The sequence below is a fragment of the Danio rerio genome, chromosome 5 (assembly GCF_049306965.1).
Source record: "Danio rerio strain Tuebingen ecotype United States chromosome 5, GRCz12tu, whole genome shotgun sequence".
Classification (NCBI taxonomy): Eukaryota; Metazoa; Chordata; class Actinopteri; order Cypriniformes; family Danionidae; genus Danio; species Danio rerio.
Window position 1 is genome coordinate 3349190 of NC_133180.1, and position 21166 is coordinate 3370355.

Below are 21166 nucleotides of genomic sequence, written 5' to 3' on the forward strand. Positions count from 1 at the left end.
ATATTATCAGACATACTGTGCAAATTTCCTGAATCTGTTCAACATCATTTGGCAAATATTTAAAAACAAAATTCAAAGGAGGGCGAATAATTCTGACTTCAACTATAACTATATTTTTTATATATTTAAGAAACTACAAAAACTTATTTATTATGTTTGATTTTAATAGTGTTTTTGGATTTTTTGTTCTCCCTGGGTGTCGCAGTAATGTAATTTCTTTCAGCATTACATCTAGTGATGGTTTGACTGACAAAATAAAAGAAACTGAACTGATTTTCTTAAATATAAGCATGCATGTGTGTATTTATATATACATACTAAGTATACACACACACACACACACACATATTATGTCAAAACAAACACTATGAGTCATTTATTAAGCATTAGCAAATAGTTAATAACTCTGCATTAATAGATGTTAGTTAGCGGTTTATAATAATTGTGTTTTCATACTTTGTTATTGATTAATTTCTCATTACTAAATTAAGTATTGCATTATTTACAAAGCAGTTATTTACAGAACAGCTAATTAACTATTTGCTAATGATAAATAATGCAGTTATTATAAAGTGTTACCAAGTTATAAACAGAATATTACAATGTGAATTTAATAAATATCATCCTGTTCAGAAATGGGGGAGCATCTGATAAAACATGGAGACGGAGTCAAAGATGTGGCGTTTCTGGTGGAGGACTGTGACTTTCTAGTCAAGGTAAACTCATGTAATTCATTCATTTTCCTTTGGCATAGTCCCTTATTTATCAGTGGTCACCACAGCGGAATGAACCGCCAACTATTCCAGCATATGGTTTACGCAGCCGATGCCCTACTACCACCAATTTAGTTAATCAATTCCCCTATAGCGCATGTGTTTGGACTGTGGGGGAAACCGGAGCACCCAGAGGAAACCCGCACCAACATGAGGAGAACATGCAAACTCCACACAGACATGCCAATTGACCCAGCCGGAACTCGAACCAGCAACCTTCTTGTTGTGAAGCCACATTGCTAACCACTGAGCCAACGTGTGGCCCGTGGTGAATGCAACATCAGCTAATATATAATCCCTCAGACTGACCTGGTTTGGCTTGAAGGGACTTTGGAATAAACATGTGTGTGTGTTTGTGTGTGTGTGTGTGTGTTTGCAGAAAGCTAAAGAGCGTGGTGCGGCGGTGCTGAAAGAGCCATGGGTGGAGCAGGACGCTGGCGGAAAAGTCAAATACGCCATAGTTCAGACTGTAAGAAACACACCGCTCAACACAGGTTTAATTTAATTTAATTTAATTTAATTTAATTTAATTTAATTTAATTTAATTTAATTTAATTTAATTTAATTTAATAATTAAATTGAATTTATTTTGTTTACTTGTTTACCTAATGACTTTATAATTTTTATTTATTTATTTACTCACTGGCTGTCCTAATTAATGAATTAATTTATTTACTAATTAATTTATTTACTTGTTTATTCACTTTCATATTTACTTACTGACTGTTTTACTTTATTATATTTATGCATTTGCTTACTTATTTACTTACTGTCTGATTGACTTTATTTATAATATATATAATCAGAATTAATAAATGATTATGTAATATAATATATAACATAATATAATAATTCTTGTATTTTTGTATGCTTATATTTGTCTGCACAAATTTTATTAATATTGTCATATCTTATAAATTATTATTATATATCTTATATAAGACAATTATTATAATATAATGTCATATATTGTTTTTATTGTTAAATATGCCTACACTCTTGAATTATCATGAATTATGACAGGTTTTGCAAATACATTTGTTCTAGCAAACAAAACATTCACCAATAAGTTCTTTTATTAAATAAGTACATTCAAAATCAAGTCATTTTGTACTTTGAGTCAAGAAAAAATGAAAAGGAAGACTTCATACTTCCACTGGAGTAATATTAGTTTGGGATATCTGTACTTGTACTCACGTCCCCGATTTGTGTACTTAATAGTCATATTGACATCATGTTTTACAGTATGGAGACACGACACACACGTTTGTGGAGTACTTGGGGCCGTATAAAGGCCTGTTTCTGCCAGGATACAAAGAGCCGCTGTTCAGAGACCCTCTCTTACCAAAACTGTGAGTCTCAAACCTGCAGAATATCATATATATTCATTACCTTCATCACTGTCCACAAGAAACATGAATATTTTTACATCAAGATTCGTTTATTGAAGAAGCAATTTACTCTTAATGCATTCAAAATCAGCACATTCACATTTCAAAGAATCATTATTTTATAAAACAGTCATAGCTTCATATTTTTTCATTAATGGGAGACAAATTTTTTGCCTCTTTTTATTTTTAAAAAATACAGATTATTTAAAATGTCAAATTACACTCTACAAAGCTTCTGTACCTTTTAATAATAATATTGATACATTTTATTTTCAATTTCATTGTTAAGTATATCATATGATCTGAGTTTTAGTGCCTTAGCAATGAACGGAATTCATTTAAAATCCTAAATAATAATAAAACACACACACAAAAACAACATAAACGTGACTCTGAAAGGTGACAAAATAAATAAATTTAACTTGAACAAATATTCACATGCAAATAAAAATGATGATCATGATCTATCATGATATAACTATGAAGATCACTAATATATCTTCACACATACTTGGGGCAAAAATGATCTGAACACAAAAAGTGTGTGTGTTTAAAAATTGACATGTTTCTTAAAATATTATTTCTTATGAAAACCCGTTATAAGGATTTTGTTGACTTAACAAAAACTTTTTTGTATTTTCTTTTTACCATTATTTTTTGATCATAACCAGGTCAAAAGAGAAATGTACGATATAGGATTACGGTGTTTAAAATATTAAGTGTGAAAATTATATTAAAATTAAGTGGGTCAAATTATGTCATTTTAAATATAAATATATATATATATATATATATATATATATATATATATATATATATATATATATAAATATTCATTCATTTATTAATTTTCTTTTTAGCTTAGTCTCCTTTATTAATCTGGGGTCGCCACGCTGCAACAAACAAACTGCAAACTTATCCAGCATATGTTTTACGCAGCAGATGCCCTTCCAGCTGCAACCCATCACTGAGAAACACCTATAAACTTCCATTTACACTCATACACTACGGACAATTTAGCTTACCCAATTCACCTATAGCGCATGTGTTTGGACTTGGCAAACATGGGGAGAACATGCAAAGTCCACACAGAAATGCCAACTGACCCAGGCGAGGCTCGAACCAGTGACCTTCTTACTGTGAGGCGAGAGTGCTACCGACTGTGCTATCTTGCTGCACATAAATATATATATATATATATATACATACAGTTGAAGTCAGAATTTATAGCCCCCCTGTTTATTTTTTTCCCCAATTTCTGTTTAACGGAGATTATTTTTCCAATTTTATAATCATTATAGTTTTAATAACTCATTTTCAATAGCTCATAACTTATTTCTTTTATCTTTGTCATGATGACAGTAAATAATATTAGACTAGATATTCTTCAAGACACTTCTATACAGCTTAAAGTGACATTTAAAGGCTTAACTAGGGTGATTGGGTTAACTAGGCAGGTTAGGGTAATTAGGCAAGTTATTGTCGATGGTTTGTTCTGTGAAACTGTTGTGCTTTTATTCTAGCCAAAATAAAACAAGCCTTTCTTCAGAAGAACAAATATTATCAGACATACTGTGAAAATTTCCTGAATCTGTTCAACATAATTTGGGAAATATTTGAAAAGAATTCAAAGGGGGGCGAATAATTCTGACTTCAACTGTATATACATATATAAAATGACATAATTTACATATTAACATACGCCCTAGATATTAAATTATCTTATCCAGGGCAAAACAAAACTGTTTGGATTCTGCATTACTTAAAAAAAAAAAAAAGAGTAAATTGTATGTAAAATGAGCTGAAACTACACAATTCTTCAGATATTTTGGGTTAGGGTCCACTTAAATGTGTTACGTCAACGTAATCGATTTAAGTTGGGACATCATGAATGAATTGTGTGGAACTCTGCATTTTTTAGAGTGTATGAGGGTTAAGATATTAAGTCTGAACACTGTATCAAAATTAAAGCCTGATTTATACTTCTGCATCCAGCGCACGCATATAGTCCGGCGCAGCCTTCATGTGGTCAGACTCCTCATCATGACTGACGTCAATGCTGACGCACACCTCTCAAAAAATGTAACTACACATCGTAACAAAGCATAGAGCAAGCTATGTGATTAGTCGGCTTAGTAGTGTTGACAAACGTGGGCGATGCGGAGAGCTGCGAGTCCGATGGAGCGAGTGTTTACAAGTGTCACGTGAAGGAGCTCCAGATGGAGACGTCTGTTTTGTCTTAACCTTATTATTAAACTTCATAAAGTAATGCCTCAGCTTCTGCCTCAGCTTCTGCCTCAGAATAAGCTAGTTTTAGCTACTTTCAGAACTACTTCAGCGTTTGGAAAAAAGGTAAACACCCAAGAAAAAACTCGACACAGGGGAACATAGGGGTCAGTTCTTCGTACCTTGCTTAAATGATCTAAGATGATTTGACAGATCCTGGATCTCTTATTCTTGATAACTGACTGGTTCTTCAAACAAGTTCGTGAATCAGATTAGAATGTCTGGATGAACTGATCTGAGATCGCTGCGTGTGTTGTGAAGGGCAGATCTACCGATCCTCGAAATCATGATCAGCAATGCAACGATTGGCTGATGGCACAGCTGCGTAATGACATCATCTGATTAATGATCAGTTATCCATGTGAGATAAAATTACATAAAATTAGCAGTAAACGGTTTGTCAAATATGACACGCAATAACTTTACACATTTGTTGTGGGCTGCAGGTTTTACACTTACATGTGCCAAGAGTATTTAGCAATTTATTTAGTTTTACAGTTAGAGCAAAATAATTTTTTATTATAGTAGTCGGAGTAGTAGCTGGCTTCCTAATTGGTGTAAAGAATAACTGGATGTTTAAATTAATTTAGCATCACAAAAGCATTTTGATATTGATAAAGACATCTGCAACATTTGTGAAGCATCGAATCACCGTCATATTGGCTGTCAAAACATTTTCATGACTGCATAAATGTATTATTCCTTAAAAAAAGGCGCATATTGTGCATGTCTATCGTCATATACAAATTGTACTTTCGCTCTTGGATAGGGAAACCTTTACGCACAGACATCAATTAGTCTATAAATAAATACTTTTGTTTGTTAAGCGCAAATATTTGTTTCAAAACCATTTCTAAATTCAGTTCTAATTTCCAGCAAACGAATAAATGAATAATAATAACAAAATGTGCTCAAAAACCTGAGTTATATCCTAAAACACATGCTGCGCCCCATATGGTCTAAAACCTGACAGATGGACAAATCTAAGCTTGTTTTTAATAAAACAAATATAAATATGGATATAATAAATAATACTGCTAATAATAATAACATTATACAAAAGCAAATTGTTATGAATGAACTGAAAAAGCCTCCCGAGATGAAGAAGACATAAAAGCAGTGATTTTTCATATTTATGTAGGCTAGAAAATAATATGTTTTGTAATATTTTAATCCTTTATATTTATATTCTATATCTATTCTTATTATATTCTATATATATCCTTAATATTTACATTTTTTCATATGTAAAGATATTTGCCTATTGCTCTCTTGTGTGTATTAAGCAGTGTGTAAGCGAGGCGCAACTCTGCGCTGGAGTTTAGATTGGGTTAATTTTGGTCTAATGAAAAATCTATTATAGTTTCTCAAAATAGCAACGCGCCAGCGGTCCGCCTCAGAACGCCTTCCTATTTAGACCAGAACACCTATGGGCGCACATATGAGCGCTAATGCATTTGCTATTTAAACAGCGTAGCGCAACGCCTCAAAACCACTCTTGCGCCAAGCTGAAACTACCAAAAGACTGTTGCTCCGCGCCTTGCGCCACACTGCGCCGGGTGTATGATAGGGCCCTATGTGACAACAGTGCCACTCCCATCTGCCGGTAGAAACAGGTACTGCCGAACAGCTGACTATTTAATCACCCGACACAAACACTGCGTTAAGTGGAATGCGCGTGATGTATGTGCTAATGTTAAGTACTTAGATAACAAAATAAAACCTATTTTTATTTAAGTGCAACATATTCCAATAGATCAGGGGCTTTTGACAACACATCAGGGGCTTAAGCCCCCAAAGCCCACCCCCTCGCAACGCCACTGTGACTGATGCCATTTCAACACAAGAATGCTGGAAAACATGTTGAAACGTGACACTTGACACAAACCTGCTTTTCTTACTCAACAGGCCGTCGGGACATTTAAGCTTCATCGACCACATTGTGGGAAACCAGCCAGATGATGAAATGGTGCCCGTTTCGGACTGGTGAGGGGTCATCCATCTGAACGAGCGATCAATAAGACAAACTCCAGGAGCTGTTGACAGAAACACACACACACACACACACACACACACACACACACACACACACACACACACACACACACACACACACACACACACACACACACATTCACAAGCATGCTCACACATACACAAGCGCACACACACACACACACACACACACACACACACACACACACACACACACACACACACACACACACACACACACACACACACACACACACACACACAGCCAAAAATATTTCTAAACCACCAGCTTTCGATATTATGTGATTAATTTTTGAACTTTTCTGATTATATTTACACTTTTGGATCATATTATAGGATCTTGATCTTTCATTTAACAACTTTTAACCTTGAAAAAGTTTAAAAAGTGACTTTTATTAAAATTTTAAATAGTTTGCAGTGCTCTATTGTCTGTGTTGGTGTTGTAAATTACATAACAAAACACCTTGTAATAAACCGCAGCACATTTTCTGATATTCTACACTCTTATTCCTCTAGATATTATTTCTTATACATTATATTATTACTAAAATGTCAATAGAAGTCACTTTGTTTTACTGTAGAGTTGAATTTTCAACATCAAAAGTGGACAGAGCTGAGATCAACAATACATAAGACTGAGCCAGGTTGTTAGATGGTCTAGCAGGTTGATTGGTGAATCACAGCCGAGTATTAAATCCCTGTATAGTAGGCAGCTTTACGGATTGCCCAGAACATTAGTAGCTGTAGCTCTCATCCTCTGTCTGAGGAGTTTATCCTGCTCCCTTCAGAACCAAAGGTTTCAGATGCTTTTTAGTAGGACAAAACGGTTCAGGAGTAGCTTTGTCCCATCATCTATTGTCGCTCTGAATAGATTGTAATTTTTTATAAGGTATAATTTGTATGTGTATATGTGTGGTTTAGTTGTTTGTATCTAATGCCAAACTTTGCTGCAAATAGAATCTACCTACGGGTACTAATAAAGTCAACTAACTAACATAATGCAATTCACAAGCGGAAATAAATAAAACAAGACGACATTTTTCGTTTCTCTTAAAAAAAATGTAGAAAATTGTTCAATATTTGGACTAGAAACAACAAAAACTCTAAGTAAGAGAAGTATTTTACGCACCCGTCTGTGTTTTTTTTTTCTGCAGGTATCAGAAGTGTCTGCTGTTCCACCGGTTCTGGTCTATCGATGATAAGCAGATCCACACCGAGTACAGCGCGCTTCGCTCAATCGTCGTCACTAATTATGAAGAAACCATCAAGATGCCCATTAATGAACCTGCCATGGGCAAGAAGAAATCACAGATCCAGGTGCAGCACATTCACTATCATAATCTCTACTGCATGCATATACTGTGCTCAACGTAAATGAGTTCACCCCTCACAGATCTCTCTTAAAATGAATATTTTCCACAGAATGCTTTACAGGAATATATTTGTGCACATACATTAGATTAGTCAGTACCAAAGGCAAAACTGATGCACTAATCTAACAAAAAAATCAAGAGAAGCAAACACATTCAGTTGAAATTTTGTAGTTGCTTTTATTCTTTAACTTGCTAATTTGCACCAAAAAATTACACTCCATATTCACTGAGAAATGGATAAAATTATTCTTTTTCAAAAGGGGGTATGCTCATTTATGCTGAGCGCTGTATGTTGTTGTATATTATATGCAATATAATGCAGTTGAAGCCAAAATTATTCACCCTCCTGTAAATTCTGTTTCTTTTTATCAAAGATTTCCTAAATAATGAGTTTTTCCAGCGTTTCCCATAATATTTTTTCTTCTGGAGAAAGTCTCAGTGGCTGGCGCTGCTGTCTCGCAGCATGGGTCAACTTCTAATTGAGCTAGTCGGTACTCTCTGCGCGGAGTTTACATGTTCTCGCCGTGTTTGAATGGGTTTTCCCCGGTTTCCTTCCCACAGTCTAAAAACTATGTGACTTAAGCGCAGGGCCGGAGTGGGACACCTTTTCAGCTCTGGAGTTTCAAGCCTCAGACCGGCCCACCTCAGTTCACGACTGACTATATTAAAATAAGTAAATAAATAAATATTTCCAAATCAGTTTCTAATGACACTATCACGTCTTTTTTTTTTTTTTTTGAGAAAACAGCTGCTTTAGAACTTCAAATGTTCAACAATCCTAACAGTATAATATGTCTTATTAATAAAAATGAAAACACTAAGTTACTCTAACGAGGATCGAACCCGGGTCCGCGGCGTCTTACCCTAACGTGCTATAATAATGAATAAAAAGGCTGTGGTCAAGTAAATAAATAAATTTAAAAAGTGTGATTGCTGAGAGCAACAGATTCTGGAGCTAGGGACACCGGCCCTCGCGGCCAAAAAACGGACCGGCCCACCGGGAATTCTCCCGGTCCTCCCGATTAGCCAATCCGGGCCTGCATAAGCGAATCGTAAAAACAGTCACAAGCACTTAACACATACATACTGAATCAATTCTTATAGAACCACCTTATTAAGCAAAGTATAGGCAAAAAATGTACTGGGAAATATCTGATCTCATATCCCTCCTAATGCTCATTGACCAGGTGGGAACCTTGGGCTCATCTATCTCTGAGCTCCGGGTTCTCTCCCGGGACAGCATGCCAAACCTGCTATTATAGTCAAGCATTATCTAAGTGGGAACTCTTGAAACCTAGTTAAGCCTTTAAATGTCACTTTAAGCTGTATAGAAGTGTCTTGAAGAATATCTAGTCAAATATTATTTACTGTCATCATGACAAAGAGAAAAGAAAACTGTTATTAAAAATGAGTTATTAAAACCATAAATGTGCTGAATATTGTTTCAAACTAAAAATGTATTGAATAAACAGAAATTGTGGAAAAACAGGGTGATGCATTGGCGCAGTGGGTAGCATGTTCGTCTCACAGCAAGAAGGTTACTGGTTCGAGCCTCGGCTGGGTCAGTTAGCATTTCTGTGTGAAGTTTGCATGTTCTCCTTGTGTTGGCGTGGGTTTCCTCCGCGGGTGCTCCGGTTTCCCACACAGTCCAAACACATGCACTATAGCTGATTTGGGTATGCTAAAATTAGCTGTAGCCTATGAGTTTGTGCGTGAATGAGTGTGTATGGATGTTTCCCAGTGCTGGGTTGCGGCTGGAAGGGCATCCGTTGTGTAAAACATATGCTGGATAAGTTGGTGGCTCATACCGCTGTGGCAACCCCAGACCCCAGGGACTAAAGCCTGGTTTATACTTCAGCATCAAGTGACCGGCGTAACCCACGGCGCATGCAACGCGCGTAGCTGTGCATTTATACTTCTGCGCGCTGTCTCTGTTGGTCTGCATTAACACTTCAGAAACGCTAGTTAGCAGTGAGGTGTAAATGTTCCTCTGCGTCGAGTTTCTTCTCCTGTGTTTTGGTCTTTCTGAACACTTCCTGGATGTACAAGTGACTAAAACTCGCTCATTTTGAGGCAGGACACGGCGGACGTGCAACAACTTTAACTATGAGGTAAACACAGAACAAAACTTTCCATCCGGAGCTCCTTCACGGGACTCCACACTTGTAAACAATCGCTCCATTGGGCTCACTGCAGAGCCATTTGGGCACAGCTGAGCTCCAGCGAGGGGGAGCTTGAGCTCTCGCTCCTCCTTTCTTGCACTTCTTCTACGAGTGACGTCACTGGGGGTCGGGGTTAGGGGTGGGGTGGGTGTACGCATTAAAACAGCTTATAGGAGGAGGAGCGAGAGCTCAAGCTCCCCCTCGCTGGAGCTCAGCTCTGCTCAAATGGCTCTGCAGCGAGCAGTGTCTCGCTCGCGTGGCTCTCGGTCCCGCCCAGACTCGTCAGCGCTACCAAGCCAACCAATCACAGAGCATTCGCTACGCATCATTGCGATGTGTAGTTATATTTTTTGAGAGGTGCACCTCAGCAATGCCGACGGCCACGGCGAAGGGCTGTGCGTCAGCACCGTAGCATAAGCGTGCGTTTGACGCAGAAGTATAAATCAGCCTTAAGCCTGATTTATGCTTCTACGTCAAGTGACCGGCGTAACCCACGGCGCATGCAACGCCCGTAGCTGTGCATTTATACTTCTGCTGCTGTCTCTGTTGGTCTGCATTAACACTTTCGAAACGCTAGTTGGCAGTGAGGTGTAAATGTTCCTCTGTGTCGAGTTTCTTCTCTGCTGTTTTGCTTTTCCTGAACACTTCCTGGATGTACAAGTGACTCAAACTTGCTCATTTTGAGGCAGGAACCGGCGGATGTGCAGCAACTTTAACTATGAGGTAAACACAGAACAAAACTTTCCATCTGGAGCTCCTTCACGGGACTCCACACTTGTAAACAATCGCTCCATTGGGTTCGCGCCATTCGCCGACTCGTCAACGCTACCAAGCCGACCAATCACAGAGCTTGCGCTACGCGTTGTTGCAATGTGTAGTTACATTTTTTGAGAGGTGCACGTTAGCAATGCCGATGGCCACAGCGAAGGGCTGTGCGTTAGCGCCATAGCATACGCATGCGTTTGATGCAGAAGTATAAATCAGCCTTCAGCCGAAAAGAAAATGAATGATAAATGAATGGGGAAAATCATATAAAAGAGTTCAAACAGGAGGGCTAATAATTCTGGCTTCAACTCTATACAACTCTCTGAATACTATACAAGAGATATAGCAGCTACATTCCGAAAAGTTTGTACTAATTGAATAAAAAAATGAATAATTTGTGAGTGTTTGCTGTTGTTTTTAGGAGTACATTGATTATAACGGAGGTCCTGGAGTGCAGCATATAGCTCTGAACACCTCCAACATCATCCAGGCGGTACGTCCACAACTTATTTATTAGTATTAGAGCAAAATCATGTCGAAAAAGTCAAAGTGTGAAACTCTTTCCTGATAATTCAGATTGTGAATCTTCGAGCTCGAGGGCTGGAGTTTCTGTCTGCTCCTGATAACTATTATGAAAGTCTGAGAGAGAAACTGAAGACGGCAAAAATCAAGGTGAAGGAGGACCTGAAGACCCTGCAGGTGAGAGAGAAGAACAGCAATAATCACACTACACTACCTGACAAAAGGCTTGTCCTGGATCTCAGTTGTAAGAGCAACAAATAACAACTTGACTTCTAGTTGATCATTTGGAAATAAGGTGGATTTCTTTCATGAATCATCTGTTGAACTGCATCCTGATCATCACCAATACTGCAGAAGACCTACTGGAACCAGCATGGACTTAAGATTCTCACAGAAATCAGTGAAGTTTGGTGAAGGAAACACCAACATCATGGTTTGGGGTTCCATTCAGTGTGAGGGTGTGCGAGAGATCTGCAGAGTGGAGGATCAACATCAACAGCCTGAGGTATCAAGACATTTGTGCTGCCCATTACATTACAAACCACAGGAGAGGGACAATTCTCCAGCAGGATAGCGCTCCTGCTCATACTTCAGCCTCCACATCAAAGCTCCTGAAAGCAAAGCTGCTCCAGGATTGGCCAGCCCAGTCACCAGACATGAACATTATTGAGTAAGATGAAGGAGGAGGGGTTGAAGATGAACACAAAGGGTCTTGATGAACTCTGGGAGTCCTGCAGGAACGCTTTCTTCTTCATTCCAGATGACTTTATTAATCAGTGATTTGAGTCATGTCAGAGATGTATGGATGCAGTCCTCCAAGCTCATGATGGAGTCAGACACAATATTCATTCTGTCTCCACTGCAGCAGGACTTTATATTCTATACTAGGACATTATTTCTGTTCAGTGATGAGACTTTAGTCTAAGCAGAGTCAGACCGCACTGTCCTAATGACATTATTAATATTCAAGCCATGATCATATTGTATTGTGCTCAAATAAGCAAAATCTAGAGGCCTTCGCCTTTGATATGAGCCACTTCTGATACCAAATGATCAACTAGAAGTCAAGTTATTATGTGGTGTTCCTAAAACTTGGATAGGCGACAAGTAGTGTATATTTATATTTTGGGAAATGTTTAAAAAAGAAAGAAAAACAATTAAAGGGGGTAAATAAATCTGACTTCAACTACATATATATATATACGTATATGTATATGTATATATATATATATATATATATATATATATATATATATATATATATATATATATATATATATATATATATATATATATATATGTATATGTATGTATATATATATATATATATATATATATATATATGTGTGTGTGTATATATATATATATCTCTATATATATCTCTATATATATATATATATATATATATATATATATATATATATATATATATATATATATATATATATATATATATATAGTTGGAGTCAGAATTATATAACTATTAGCCGCCTTTGATTCTTTTTTAATATTTCCCAAATGATGTTTAACAGAGCAGGGAAATGTTCACAGTATGTCTGATAATATTTGTTCTTTTGGAGAAAGTTTTATTTGTTTTATTTCAGCTAGAATAAAAACGTTTTTTAATTTTTTAAAACCATTTTAAGGACAAAATTATTAGCCCCTTTAAGCTATTTTTTTTTCGATAGAACAAACCATTTTATACAATAACTTGCTTAATAACTCTAACCTGCCTAGTTAACTTAATTATTCTAATTAGGCCTTTACATGTCACTTTAAGCTGTATAGAAGTGTCTTGAAGAATATCTAGTCTTATATTATTTACTGTCATCATGGCAAAGATAAAATAAATCAGTTAATTTAAATACAGAAACACATTGGCATTTTACATATTACATTTCAAAAGGAATGTTGCAACTCATACAACACAGATCTGCAGGATTAAGATCTACTATTGTGTCTTCTTTCAATGCAGGAGTTAAAAATCTTAGTAGACTTTGACGATAAAGGATACCTGCTGCAGATCTTCACCAAACCAGTGCAGGACAGACCCACGCTGTTCCTGGAGGTCATTCAGAGGAACAACCACTTTGTGAGTCGGACATTCATAAACATTATTCAATCATTCATTTTCCTTCAGCTTAGTCCCTTATTTATTAGAGGTCGCCACAGTGGAATGAACCGCCAACTATTCCAGCATATGTTTTACACAGCGAATGCCCTTCCTGCTGCAACCCAGTACTGGGAAACACTCATACACACTCTTTCACACTCTTTCACACACACACACACACACGCACACACACACACACACGTACACACGTACACACGTACACTACGGCCAATTTAGTTCATTAATTCCCCTATAGCGCATGTGTTTGGACTGTGGTAGAACCTGGAGGAAACACGGAGAGAACATGCAAACTTCACACAGAAATGACAACAAACCAACTAGACAACTAGCCTAGCCAGGATTCAAACCGGCGACCTTCTTGCTGTGAGGCCACAGTGCTAACAACTGAGCCACCCTTACATATATTATATTATATTATATTAATTATATTATATTATATTATATTATATTATATTATATTATATTATATTATATTATATTATATTATATTAGTTTATATTAGTTTATTTTTTTATATTATATTATATTATATTATATTTTATTATATTACATTATATTATATTATATTATTTTATTTTATATTATATTATATTATATTATATTATATTATATTATATTATATTATATTAGTTTATATTATATTATATTATATTATATTAGTTTATATTATATTATATTATATTATATTAGTTTATATTATATTAGTTTATAATATATTATAATATATTATATTTTATTATATTATTTTATATTACATTACATTATATTATATTATATTATTTTATATTATATTATATTATATTATATTATATTATATTATTTTATATTATTTTATATTATATTATATTATATTATATTATTTTATATTATATTATATTTTTATATTATGTTATGTTATATTATATTATATTATTTTATATTATATAATATTATATTATATTATTTTATATTATATTATATTATATTATATTATATTATATTATATTATATTATATTATATTATATTATTTTATATTATATTATATTAGTTTATAATATATTATAATATGTTATATTTTATTATATTATTTTATATTACATTACATTATATTACATTACATTACATTATATTATATTATATTATATTATATTATATTATATTAGTTTATATTATATTATATTAGTTTATAATATATTATAGTATATTATATTTTATTATATTATTTTATATTACATTACATTATATTATATTATATTATATTATAGTATATTATATTATTTTATATTATATTATATTATATTATTTTATATTATATTATATTATATTATATTATATTATTTTATATTATATTCTATTATATTTTTATATTATGTTATGTTATATTATATTATATTATTTTATATGATATAATATTATATTATATTATATTATTTTATATTATATTATATTATATTATATTTTTATATTATGTTATGTTATATTATATTATATTATATTATATCATATTTTATTATATTATACTTTTTATATTATGTTATATTATATTATGTTATTTTATATTACATTATATTATATTATATTATATTATATTACATTATATTATAATATAGAACATTAGCATAGAACATTCATTATTTACACAATAGACTTTTTTAAAGAGTTATTTTAACCTAATTGTGTGTAAATTGTGAACTGTTGGGTTGCAGTTTTTCAGTTTAAACATTTAACCCAGTGGTTATGCTTGTCAGATCATTTCCAACTCGGGTTTAAACAAGCAAGCATTATTATGATGTAAAGTAATCAGGATACATGTAGGTTTTACTTATTTATTTGGTCACATTTTACAATAAGGTTTCATTAGTTAATGTGTTTACTAACATGAACTAATTATGAACAATGCTTGTGGAGCATTTATTAATCAGTTCAGCATTTACTAATGCATTATTAACATCCAAATTCTTCCTCGTTAACATTAATTAATGCACCGAGAGTATAACTAACAATGAACAACTGTATTTGCATTAACTAACACGAACAAATACTGTAATAAACTGTATTGTGCATTGCTTGTTCATGTTAGTAAATGCATTAGCTAACATTAACTAATGCAACCTTATTGTAAAGTGTTACTGTTTATTTTAGTCTCATTTGTAGATGCACTCTATACTGTCCATAATTACAGCCCTAAAAACAGGATTAGGAATAAAATAACGCCAAACATGACAGCTGAATATAAACTAATCTTGTGCAAGAAACTGTGGAAACACACACAAACACATGCATATACTGTCGGTTTAGACGGCAAACGCATAAACATGGCATTATGTGGCATTAGCTGATCTATGTGAGGAGGGATGGGAGTACAGTAAATACAGTAGGGAACAGGGAGTGTGGGATCTGTCTTAACAGGCTCAGGGTTTTTATTACGGGGCATTTTAACACTTGTGAAGTGAAGGAAACGCCTCAAGAGAAGACATTTCTACATGAACCACATTAAAGGCTTTATGGGCTTTTGTGATGTTTCAAAAATGTAAACGGAGCAAGAAAATGAACCCAGTGACACAAACAGATATAAAAAAAAACAAACGTCTAGGATTGTATTTGGTAAAAGAAAAACTTTTTTGGGGTACACAGGATAATAAAGCATTAGTCTTTCTACTTTAAGAAAAAAATACAACTTTGTTTTGCTTAATCTTGCCTAAATGATGGTTAAATATGCTTAATATTTAATTTAATGTAAAAATCTCACTATTAATAACCAAGCGGCAACCTCCCGCTCTCCCTCAGGAAGCCAATACGGAAGTAACTAAAACTGCAATTCATCCGAAATCCCGCTAGTCCTGGACACTCCTGGCTCCAAAACAGAGCAAATATTCAATTGAGCCCACTGTTAGAATGGCCAACTTTACAGCAGAAAAAAAGGTGTTTACAGCCTGGTACAAACAAAGATTTTGGTTAAAACAGCTAATATCACCCTTCATGACAACTGTGAGGGGGGTGAATGTTTTTATAACTCATCCGTTTCCTTTATATTAAGTTATATTAAGTTTGCATAATTAAGGGCGTGGCCACTTGAGTGACAGCTAGGTCTCGTTGGTCGCCGTCACGTCACCTCAGCTGACTCCTGCAGATTAGCCACTGAACTCGGCATATTTATCGTATTTCTGTGTTGTTTTATGTGGCTTTACACACTCAACTGCCTTTTGGACTTGTTTCCTACAATTATTAGATGGCATGGCGTGCTGAGTGCACTTAATTGTGCTCACAAACTATTCATGTGGCCTCCGTTTCCCATGTGAGTAAAGTTATATACTTATATACCATCTCTATACATGTATTTGTTTTATTTAAGATCATTTATCGTTTATATTTATATTTAGAGCTGTAATGCACTGCAGAATCTGTCAGATTGATCGGCTGTAGGCTCTAGATCAGTCATCTGAAGTGTTGTCATACAGTGTTATGCTGGAGTTCATCAATAGTCTTACATTAACTAACACAGACTATATCTGAAGAGTTTGGAAGTAATTCGCGTTTTCCTCCAGTTGAAAAACGTCATAAGAACAATGTTTAGTGGCTCTGTGCATTACAGCAGTGTTTTTAAAAGACTAAACACTTTATTGATATAGTGTACAACCAAGCACAAGTGTTCAGAATACAAACGAGTCGCAGGTGATAAAGTATTAAGCGTTCTCCCAAAGTAAAGTGTGTCTGAACCAGGTCCAAGCTAAATGCCAGCAGGTGTCTGTAGCTCCACTCACTCTCTGCCTCTTTGCCCTTGTTTGGTATCCCGCCGTGGGTGTGATCATAGATATATACACTAGATATCGACACATTGGTACAGTGCTCCCAGGACAAGAGTCATTCAACCCCACTAGTCAAGACAGTGTTATTACGTAAAGATGCGGGACTTTAGCGCCGTCTACGGGTGTAGTAACGAGCAAACAAAGAAAACAAAGCACAAAGGCAGAACATTTCATAGGTAATATTAAGTTTTTTTCTGTTTTTGTATGTTCTGAACTTTTGTGCTAATCAGGGAACGTTATTGATGATAACAGTCACTTACTGCATTCACCATACGGCAAAGCAGCTCCAACTCGCACTAAACACTCGGCTTATGCTAGTTTTGTTGAATAAAATCAGCAAACAATGCAAAAGAAATATGACAATGAGACGCTGCGCTGCCAGAAACTTGTATTATTGTCGGCTAACGTTAGTGAAAGAGTCGTTCGGTGGATTCATTCACAAACAAATCGCTCTCTCCGTCAGTATGAGCAGTGAAAGCAGGAGAGGAGCTGTGTTTCAGGACATAATTAGATCAAATTTAACAGGGAGGGTGGATAGTACCTTTCTGTACACACAAACACAAGCTTTTTGTCAGGAATGCCCGTGCGGTCACTGATCCATCAATGTAGAAAAGTGATGTAAAATTATAATTTTCGTAATTAGAAAAAAAAATTACACACTAACATCCAGGAAAACTCCCGATCATAGATATGTGTGTATATGTGTATATCTCTGGCTTTGGATGGCCACAGTCCTCCACTGTACATTGGTCCCGCATTCATTTCAAAGGAGCGCTACCCTGTAGCAAGATGGCGGCGCTATTGACGCATTCCGTCCAATAGACAACAATAGACCAGGCGACATCTAGTGTATATATCTATGGGCAGTGATGACGCGTGAACAAAATGGCGACGGTTGGCCGCGCCTACTTGTGGCTTCTTTTGAGCTCTTCAGAAACCTATGGGTGACGTCACGGATACTACGTCCATATATTTTACAGTCTATGTTAATAACCTATTAACTTGTGTAGTAACAAATTACAAATACTCAAATAATAATAATAATAATAATAATTCCTTACATTTATATAGCGCTTTTCTGGGCACTCAAAGCGCTTTACACAGTGGGGGGTCTCCTCATCCACCACCAGTGTGCAGCATCCACCTGGATGACGCGACGGCAGCCATTTTGCGCCAGACCGCACACCACACACCAGCTGATTGGTGGAGAGGAGACAGTGATGCAGCCAATTGAATATGGGGATGGTTAGGAGGCCATGATGGACAAAGGCCAGTGGGCAGATTTGGCCAGGATGCCGGGGTTAAACCCCTACTCTTTTTTTTGAAGAACATCCTGGGATTTTTAACGACCACAGAGAGTCAGGACCTCGGTTTAGCGTCTCATCCGAAAGACGGCGCTCACTGAGCAGTATAGCGTCCCCGTCACTATACTGGGGCATTAGGACCCACACAGACCGCAGGTTGGGCGCCCCCTGCTGGCCTCACTAACACCACTTCCGGCAGCAACCTAGCTTTCCCATGTGGTCTCCCATCCAGGTACTGACCGGGCGCAGCCCTGCTTAGCTTCAGTGGGCGACCATGTGAGAGTTGCAGAGAGCTAGCTGCCGGCTATTACACAAATGACTTTAATTGAGTAGTTTTTCTCAGGAATTGTAATTCACTAGGTAGTTTTATAAATGTGTACTTTTACTCTCACTTGAGTACATGTTTATTGTAGTATCGGTACTTTTACTCCACTACTTTGCTTCATCCTGCAGTCACTACTTTATATTTTCTTGTCTATGCGGATTAGAAAAATCAGTCCTGTGATTCCTGTCCAATCAAATCACACATAGAAGGTAAATCACCTCATAATGAACAACCTCAAGACATGGGCGATTTATAATTGCAGAAAACTGTTTGGAAGCGTTAAAAGTGTCCAAGAAGATGTTTAAAATCTTTACACGTGTTGACCCAGAGACTGTTTAGATGCAGGTCACTGATGAGAAGATGACGGATGTTTACTGTGTGATGACTGAAATGGCCTTAAACACCCAGCAAGCACAAGACGTCAACTTGACCATACACTCCCGGGAGTCTCCCGTATTTCAGAACCATCCACCCCCAATATGATGTTAGTTTAAGATGTTTGCTTGACGTTGAATTTTGGTTACTTTCTAACAACTTAAAATCATTGAAATGATTGAGTGAAAATGGTTTCTACACCGTTTAATTTGTCAGAGGCAGCTGATTGACAGTGTACGCATTTCATCTACTGCTAGGCTAACTGTGTTCTTTTTCTCTGAGCTGATAACAGTGGTGTTCTCTTGTGTTTATCTGCAGGGTTTTGGAGCCGGAAACTTCAAGTCTCTGTTTGAGGCCATTGAGAAAGACCAGGACGCCAGAGGAAACCTGACCGTCCTCACAGCGCAGAACCAGAGCGTCTCCAAGGCTTTTCAATAAACACACACATGCGCACACGCAGACGCACCCACGCACATACACACCCACGCACACGAACACACATACGCACGCAACCACGGTTGCACACATATACACACACGCACATGCACACGCGCACACGCAGACATCCACGCACGCGTACACAGCCACGCACACACATACGCACGCAAGCACACACGCACACATACACACATACGCACGCAAGAGCACACGCACGCACACCTACGCAGCCACGTACACACGTACACATGCAAGCACACATGCACACGTACACACATACGCACACAAGAGCACAGACAAGCACGCTTTCACACCCACGCATGCAAGCGCACACACCCACGCATGCAAGCGCACACACCCGCGCACGCACACGCTCACACCCACAGGCACGCATACAAATGCACACACCCACGTACACATACTCAAACACGCAAACACGCACATACATTCGCACACATGCTCATACACACATGCATGCACACGTACGCACACACACACAATGGCAAACTCAATGGCGAGGACGATAATAAAGACAGCTCAAACAGGAAATAAGAGTGTGTCACTTGTGTCATTCAAAAATCTACTTTTCAAGCTGTTTGGACAGACATGTGTGTAAGTATAGTGTTTAGACCCTCATATTAGGGTTAAATAATAACACACACTTCTTTTTTTTTCAATTTAACAACATAAAAACGGTGGACCAATTGGAGTGGTTTTCAGACCGACCGCAACTTTACATAGGAGTGCGGACCCCCCGCCCACCAATATTGATTGACAGCCTTGCGTCACGATCATATGCTCAGTTCAGGGGCGGACTGGCCATCTGGCAATTCTGGCAAATACCAGAAGGGCCGGACCATTTTTTAAATGTGGGCCGATCACCTATTTTATTTATTTATTTTTTCATATGTATTGTTTTTTTAAATGTAGGCATCTTTTATCTTGTGCGAGATGTGAATATTATGATGATGATGGTGATAATAGTAAGAATAATAGTAAATGTTAGGCATTGGCCCAATTGCCAACAACCGGCTGGTTTCGAGATGGGCCGACCCAATCTGAGGCTACTCAGATGTAATCAAAATCTGGCAAGAATGTCAAACAAACAGTAAGAGCAACAAAAAAAAGGGAAATGCAGTCAAGTCAGACATTGCCAAATACATAAAATACTAGTCTCAAAAGGGCTTAGTGTGATGGCGCAGTAGGTAGTGCTGTCGCCTCAGAGCAAGAAAGTCGCTGGTTTGAGCCTCATCTGGGTCAGTTGGTGTTTCTGTGTGGAGTTTGCATGTTCGCGTGGATTTCCTTCTGGTTTCCTTTACAAGTCCAAACACATGCTATAGGTGAATTGGGTAACCCAGTATAATGGGTTGCAGCTTTGAGGGCATCCGCTGTGTAAAACATATGCTGGATAAGTTGCTGATTCCCAGATTAATTAAGGGACTAAGCTGAAAAGAAAAGGAATGACATGATTGCATATATAAACGGGTTGCTTTTGTTTCAGTCACATACATTAAAT

The 21166-nt window shown here is 36.4% G+C and overlaps 1 protein-coding gene across 2 annotated transcripts in view; it reads left to right on the forward strand.

The window, feature by feature from the left end:
• The window catches only part of hpda (4-hydroxyphenylpyruvate dioxygenase a), a 37362-nt gene extending 17160 nt beyond the window's left edge, over positions 1 to 20202 (forward strand). The window contains exons 6-14 of one of the 2 annotated variants that reach the window (XM_068221127.1): positions 634 to 716; positions 1153 to 1242; positions 2019 to 2125; positions 6359 to 6436; positions 7621 to 7783; positions 11188 to 11259; positions 11343 to 11465; positions 13264 to 13380; positions 19531 to 20202. In XM_068221127.1, coding sequence (XP_068077228.1) covers positions 634 to 716; positions 1153 to 1242; positions 2019 to 2125; positions 6359 to 6436; positions 7621 to 7783; positions 11188 to 11259; positions 11343 to 11465; positions 13264 to 13380; positions 19531 to 19650 — 953 coding nt within the window. In that variant the 3' untranslated portion in view covers positions 19651 to 20202. 2 annotated transcript variants of the gene reach the window in all.
• The last annotated feature ends 964 nt before the right edge of the window (positions 20203 to 21166 follow it).